The sequence below is a fragment of the Mandrillus leucophaeus genome, unplaced genomic scaffold (assembly GCF_000951045.1).
Source record: "Mandrillus leucophaeus isolate KB7577 unplaced genomic scaffold, Mleu.le_1.0 Scaffold266, whole genome shotgun sequence".
In the NCBI taxonomy this organism is placed as follows: domain Eukaryota; kingdom Metazoa; phylum Chordata; class Mammalia; order Primates; family Cercopithecidae; genus Mandrillus; species Mandrillus leucophaeus.
The window spans coordinates 2,516,519-2,523,763 of NW_012102765.1; the positions used below are offsets into that span (position 1 = coordinate 2,516,519).

At 62.2% G+C, this 7,245-nt stretch overlaps 1 protein-coding gene across 1 annotated transcript in view; it reads right to left on the reverse strand.

Annotated features, from left to right (window-relative positions):
- AGAP3 (ArfGAP with GTPase domain, ankyrin repeat and PH domain 3) overlaps positions 1-7,245 on the reverse strand; it is a 68,096-nt gene that overhangs the window by 32,343 nt on the left and 28,508 nt on the right. The window contains exons 2-8 of the mRNA XM_011984337.1: positions 6,129-6,187; positions 5,806-5,893; positions 5,532-5,617; positions 5,211-5,352; positions 4,648-4,782; positions 4,362-4,489; positions 2,736-2,990 (exon numbers count right to left, since the gene is read on the reverse strand). Of these exons, the coding sequence (XP_011839727.1) occupies positions 2,736-2,990; positions 4,362-4,489; positions 4,648-4,782; positions 5,211-5,232 (540 nt within the window). The 5' untranslated portion in view covers positions 5,233-5,352; positions 5,532-5,617; positions 5,806-5,893; positions 6,129-6,187. The remainder of the gene's footprint in view (positions 1-2,735; positions 2,991-4,361; positions 4,490-4,647; positions 4,783-5,210; positions 5,353-5,531; positions 5,618-5,805; positions 5,894-6,128; positions 6,188-7,245) is intronic.

Genomic DNA, 7,245 nt, shown 5'->3' on the forward strand with positions numbered 1-7,245 from the left:
GGTCCCCGGCAGCCCCCAGCGCGGGCTCCGGCGCTCCTAGCCTTCCCTGGGGGTGGGGTTAGTTACAAAGGTTCCCGTGGGTCTCTGGAGTGGGGAGCTCGGCGGCCGCTTCTCATCTGAGAGCAGTCCCAGGGCCCGGCCCGCCTCCGGCCCCGCACAGGGGGCATGTCCAGAGGTGCTGTGTGTCACCAACTGGTCTTCTAATTTGGAAGGAGTTGGAAAGGCCTTTTTGTTGATGAAAAGTTGGAAACAGTGGCACATATCTGCAAATATCGAAAGAATAAAGATTTTGGCAAGTTATACTCAAGCCCCGCACAAGTCGGTCAGCACCGGTGAGGGCAGAGACCCAGGCGCCTGGGGAGCGGCGGCAGCGGAATGAAGAGGAGGAGGAGGAGAAGGACAGGAGGAGGAGGAGGAGGAGGAGGTGGACGAGGAGAAGGACCAGGAGGAGGAGGCGGCGGCGGCGGGCGGCAGCGGCACCTGCTGGCCAGACACAGGCCAAGCGTCCACCTCAGCAGGGGATGGTATGTTTGCCACAAGGCAGCCCAGGCCCCATCCCTCCTGTTCTCCCAGGCTGCCAGGAGCCAAGGGCAGAGCGAGGGGACACAGGGCCACAACTGCAGTGTGGGAGAAAGCCAGGCCAAAGGAAACAAGGAGAACCGGGCAAAAGAGCCACCAGAGAGCAAAGTGCCGCCCAGCAGCTCCACAGGCGGCACCGCCCCATCCCCTCCTAGGCTCCACGGCCTGAACCGCCACAGCCCTCTGCCCCTTCGGCCCAGGGAGGAGGAAGGTGGATGGGACTGCTGCCACCGGGTCCCCAGACAGAAGAGCCGGTTGGGGGGAGTGGGGTGAAGCCCACCCCAGCCAGATTGTGAGCCAAGAGGCCCCAACCACCAGAGGACCCCTGGGAGCCCAGAGGGGCACCTCCCCATGCGGACAGGAACTGGGGCAAGAGCAGCAACGAAATGAGCACATGAAGTCACAGGAGAGACTGGAGACAGCACAACCATGTCCAGTGGGGGTCACTAGCCACAGAGCAAGCAGGACATAAGGGGCTCGCCCTCAAGCAAGCACGTCGCTGCTGGGGAGGACGATGAGGGAGAAGAGGGGAGGCCCCAACAGCAATGATGAGAGGGGAGGTCCCAAGATACACCCACAGAGACGGACGCGTCTTGAGGCTGCCTCAGGGATAATGGTGCAAGTGAGGTCACCACGGAAACAATGGAAAGAAAATATAAGGTCGCCGCTGTGAAGATGGAGAGAATGGAAGGGCCAGAGGGAAGGCCGTGCCGTGAGCAGCCAGGATGGAGGGCAGCACAGTCGAGGCAGGCAGCAGAGAGCACAGAATGGCAGGAAGCACGGGGCGCAAGGGAGGAGGCCGGGGGCTGGGCAAGGGTGGAGGAGAGGGCAGCAGGGCAGGGGAAGGCAGGGGGTGCCCTGGGGTTGCTACAGAGCTCGCCAGCAAGGGGAAGGGGAGATTAAGAATGGAACTGAGACAGAGGATGACTGAGGCATGATGCCAGGGAGCAGGGTGCCCAGGCCCTGGCGGCAGTCACTGTGGACAGAGGCACCCAAGGGCCCCGCAGCAGCAGCAGCAGCAGGTGTGGGCTCGAGCAGCCCCCCCTCCCCGCTCTAATGTCTCAATGGCCATGGGCAGAAAGGAGAAGCTGCGCATCTAGGCAGGGTCAGGGCCGGGCAGCTGCAATGTGTGGCAGAGCCGTCAGCACAGAGGCTCTGTTAGCATGGATGGCCGCGAGGGCAGGTGGCGGGCTCGGGACAGAGGCAGGCAGCAGGGAGGGAGAAGTGAGCTGGGCAGGCAGAGGCGAGGATGAGTGAGCAGGGCTTGGAAGCGCCAGCTCTGTCCGGGCAGGGTCCGGAGATCTGGCCTGGCCGGCCGCACTCAGGCCCAGGCTGAGAGCCAAGCCAAGCCCTGCTCTTAGAAAGAGGCGCATGGAGTGACGCGGAGGGGCGGGCACTCTCGTGACAACCCACACGGGGGTTCACCCACCTTTGTCTGGCCCAAGACTCCTGGAACATCCAGCCAAGCCCGGCTGGAGGGTTAGGGTTTGGATGGGCTCTGTGTGTCGCACATTGGGAGTGGAGAAACAGCAGGCCCTGGGGCCTGAGAGCCAGGGGCCACCCTCAGCCGGGCCAGCACAACAGCCCCCGGGTGTGGGGTGTGAGGTTTGTGAGGGGTGAGTGAGGAGCTCACAAGGAGACAGGACAAACCTGAGAGGGAGGAACGAGGCAGCGTGGTGAAGCCCAGGAAAAGATGGCTAAGCCTTTGTTAAACCAATCACAGCGGTGGGTGGAAAGCATGAATTTTCCCCTCGGCAGTGGGGTAACGGAAAAAGAGCCGGAAGGCGGACGGGGAGGCCTGGGCTCTGACTCTAGCTGGGCCAGCTAACCCTCTGTGTCGCCTTGGGCAAACAGCCTTCCGGCCGCCGGTTCATTAGCTGTTGAATCAAAGGGGGTCAGGGGAGTTAGGCCAAGTGAGTCCAAGGATACCTTCAAGCTGACAGACACCCTAAAGGGGCCTAGGAGAGAGGAAGGCGGCGGGGAGGGTGAGTGTGTGCGGCAGAGGGCAGGGAGGACTGCAGGGACAGGGTGAGGGCCACTACTGGAAGCCCCTTGTGGGCGCAGAGGAACAGTATGGAAGACTCTGAGGGCACCGGCAAGGACCCTCAGGAGCCGTGTGTATCTGAGGGAGAGACTGCAGGTGCCGTCTTCCTGACTTGGGGCTGCCCACGCCCCTCCTGGCTGGGAGCTCGGCGCTCAGCCCTGCCTGTGCAGCAAAGGCGGCTGGGCGGGGGAGGAGGGCGGTCACGTACCGTGAAGATGTTGGAGCGCCGCTTGGACTGCTTGCGGATGGGTGTGGGGGTGGAGGAGGCAGCGATGGTCTCGATGCGCAGCTCCCGCTGGCTGATGCTGGGGGTGGAGGGGACTGAGGACGAGTAGTCGCTGAAGGCGCTGCCGCCGCCATTCGTGGCCTAAGGACAGAGAGGGCTGCTGAGGGCAGCTCTGGGTCAGGGAGCGGGATGGGCACCAGGCGGGTGCCAGGAATCCCTGTGCTCATGGGGGCCTGGCCTGGGCTCATGGGCAGCAGAGGGGCCACTAGCCCCTACAGGCGGTATGGGAGAAACATTCACCTGGCCTAGAGGCCAGCAGGATCTACTGTCACCTTGCCAGGGCTGCCCCACTAGGGCAGCAAACCCTCGTCCTGGGACCCCGGCAAGAGTGCTTCTGGCCAACCAGGGAGCTAAGTCAGAGGCACAGGCTGGCAGGCGAGAATCAGCTGCAGAGCCTGGCAGTGAACAGACTGGAGTCCTAACCTGCAGGTGGTCTGGAAGGAGGTAGAGGGTCACCCCGGACAAACTCTCACATTCAGGGATGTATGTTTAGAGTGCAGGAGGCCAGGAGGCGGGAGCCGGGAGCCGGGGGTGGCCCAGGGCACTGCGGGAGGCTGAGGGTGGTTCCTAGCATGCCCGTGGCAGGGAAAAGGGATTCCAGGACAGCTGGGGCAGAGAGAACAGAGCTACGACTCCCAGTCAGAGTAAGGTGTAGATGTAGAACAGAGAAGGGAAAGAAAGAGAAAAAGACAGAGATCACAGAATGGAGAAGAAACGGTATGGCAGCTCCTCCAGGACTCAGGAAACATGCACGGCACAACCAGGTGGCCCGCACCGCAACTGCCCTCACTAGAGCGTGTGACCTGCCCGGCTGCCTCCCTTGAATCCTAACCTGTACAAGAGGTGCTTGGACCACTGCCCCTCCACAACCTGCCCCTTGGGACAGGGACCACTGCAGAAGTGAGCTGCACAAGTCCCACTCTGTCGGTGTCAGGCGGGGCTGCTCAGAGACAGTGAGAAGGACACAGCCCTCCTCCTCCTTTTTCCCACGTGGGAATGCTGCCGCCTTCTCACAGCCCTAAAGGGGGGGTCCCTGAAATGCAACCAGGCTGTCCTGGAACGCCAGCTGCAGCCAGGGCAGGCCTTGGAAAGATGATGGCCATTCGCAGAGATAAAGTGCAGTGGCTGCTGCGTTGACCACATCATCTGTGGGTGGCCCAGGACTTTCAGCAGAGGGCATCGGGGTAGGGAATGCAGGCCGTGGAATGGTGGAGAGCAGACAGAAGTGGGGATTGCAGCGGGAAGGGTCAGGCACCATGGGGCAGGGATGAGGCCAAGGCTATGGTGCAGGCTAAATGGAATTCCAACCAATGTTTCCAAGCCACATGCAAGGCTGGGAGGCCAGAGGAAGGTGGACAGGTGTGAGCAGGAGGCCAGCACAAGTGGCAGGACGCACAGAGGCAAGACAGACATGGCGGACACAGGCAGGGCGGGGCAGGATGCAGGCCGAACCTGGTTGATATGCACGGCCGGGATGGAGGCGGCGGACACTGCCGAGTGGCTGGGCGAGTTGGGCAGTGACTTGCAGGGCCCGATGGCCAGTTGCTGCTTCTTCCGCAAGGCCACTACCTTCTGGGCCACTGCAGGGGACAGCAGAGTCAATTATACCCACTGGAGAGAAGGGAAAAGCCTGGCTTAGCACCTCCCCCCAGACACACAGCCTTGCTCACTGGGAGCCTTCCAATCACCAGCACTGGGGCCTCAGCTGCCAGTGACTCCCGCCCGGCACCCGAGTTACCGTCCTGGAAGACACGCTCCACATTGAGCCCGTAGGTTGCGCATGTCTCGTAGTAGGTGCACCGCTTCAGATCTGTGGAGAGCTTGCGGGCTCTGCTGTCGTCGATGACCCGGGGGTTCGCAGCGCTGATGGCGTCTGTTGGAGGTGGGAGGGCGGGAGTCACTCAGCTTTCGGAGAAGCTGGAGTAGTGTGGTGGGGGGCATTTGGCCTAAGGGCAGGTGGGCAAAGGGCCTGGTGAGTGGAACACACAGAGCACCAAGAATGCAGGCGCCTGGATCTCATTTCAATCCTGCCATGGCCTCACTGAGTGCAAACCAGCAAGCACTTCAGCTCTGAGCATGTTTATTCATCTAAAAAAATATGGACCTGCTAGTCACTGGGACGGCAGGTTTCAGTGGGCACAAAAGCCCTCAGACACGAGCAGATGGAGAGTGCTGACAGTCCCGGTCAGCACTGGGAAAACAGTGGGGGCTTGGGGGCTTTCTCACACCTGCCCATCCCCCCCATGCATCCTTGCCCAGGGCCTCCTACTCTCTGCCAGCTCCTGCAGGGCCCCGCCTCACCCTGCGTGCCCACAAGCACCATGGGCACCTCGCTGGCGTTGCGGAAGCTGCAGAGACGCAGGAAGTAGTTGTACACCGTCTGGAAACTGATTTCATCCTCCAGGCTGAACACAAACACCACTGCATCCACCCAGGCAGCAAACTAGGGGAAACCAAGTAAAATTAGCGCCCGCAACTAGACCTGGCAAACTCCCACGCAAGGCAGGTGGACCCAAGTGGACCCTTCTCCCTGGACACACCACCTCTCCCAGTCCCAACCAGCAAGCTCAAGAAAGGGCTCCGGGCACAGGGGTGGGCCCTAACCCCGGGCAGGAGCATCACCTGGAGCTCAGGGGGACCTCCTTCATCTCGGATCAGCAGCAGGTAACTCTGGCCATCCACCACAATCTCCTTCTTAAACCGCCCCCCTAGGACAGAGCGCACAGTCAGGTCCAAAGTGTGGAGAAAGAGCCCAGGGGCCAAGAAGAAATCTACAGCTTTCCATGGAGGAGGTAAGAGGACTGGAAGGGGGCTGGAGACCCCCAACTCAGACCCTGTGGGCGGGAGGGGCAGGAGTGGCCGGCCTCAGGGCCCAGGCTGGGCCCGTGACGCTCACCTTCAGGGGACTCCTCCTGGACATAGGTCCCCGTCAGATAGCGGTGCACCAGGGCTGACTTCCCGCTAGACAGGTTCCCCACTATGCCCTGCGGGAGAGGAAGGGGTAAGTGGGTCAGAGGGCACGAGGGAGAAGACCCAGCAGGAAAAGCAAAGAAGCGGCAGGAGGGAGAAAGGCCAGGGCTGAAGGGGAGGAGAGAGGGCAGAGAGGGCCAAGCTGAGCAGAGAAGGGGACAGAAGCTGGAGAAGCAAGGCCCAGGCCCGTGGAACCCAGCCTCGCCCCCCGGCTCCAGGCCACCTGCGCTGCCCATGGGCCGCACTCACCACTTTAAGCTCCGGTACGGAGCGGCTCAGCGTCCACTCCTGGCTGTTCACAAACGAGTCTGCGGAAGACAGAGCCGCCCCGTCAGGGCCAGGGTGGCACACACACCTGTCCCAACCACTGCTGCCTGTGTCGCCTATGATGCCCTCCCCAGGCCCAGGCCAGAGGACAGCAGCTTCCTCCACGGAACCCCCAACCCTCACCGCTAGTTCCCCTAGGAGGCAGTGGGAAGGTTCTTTTTGAGTGGAGCAGAGTGAGGACGGTCTTCAGAACAGGACTCTGACGGCTGTGGGCTCAGTCCCACTGGGCTCGGCCCTGTGTCCTTCCTCTCTTCCTGCTCCAGCAGGTTTATTGTCCCCCCACCCAGCCACACCTGACCTAGTACCCCTGTGGCCCAAATACTAGGCTCAAACTAGAGGCCAATCCAGCAGGTCTCAGAACAGACCCAAGGGCTGGGCACCTGGTTGGGGGGCAGACTCCTGCAAGTAAGAACAGCACAACCTGGCAGGGTGGGGCCACCCACCACATTCCTGAGCCGGGTGAAAAGGGAGGAGCCTGGTCTGGCCTGGCCCTGTTCTGCCAGGGGCAGGTGGATAGGGAGGCATCTACCCCACCTGCCTCCTCCCTAAGCTCCTCCTTAGCAGGGAGGCCGCCTCCTGGGCTCACTTCCCTTCCGTCCATTCTCAGAACCTGACTGGCAGGTCCCTTTACCCAGAGCCGTCTGACAGCCAGGCCCCCATCTCCGTCACCTCCAGGTTCCACATGCGTGCTCGGGCCAGCTCTGGGAACCCCTCTCTGGCTGGGCAGCACTGCCCTGCCTTCCAGAGGCACTGTCCCAAGTTTGTGTCAAAGAGTAGTTATGACGACCAGGTCCACAGCAGTCCCTAACCTCAAGCGCGGGGCAGCCGGAGGCGAGCACGCTGCCCCGACAGGGAACTAGGAAAGGTGTCTGGCCTAGCCCAGAGCCCTCTGACTCTGGTGAGTCTCCTTCCTTTCCTGGACCGCACCCGAGAGCGAACCCTCCGGGCGGTCCTCCTGGGTCACTGTCGAAGACCCCAGACGCCAGGCGCTGACGGCACTCGGGCCAGACCACAGACCCGGCTAGCCCCGGACGCGCGC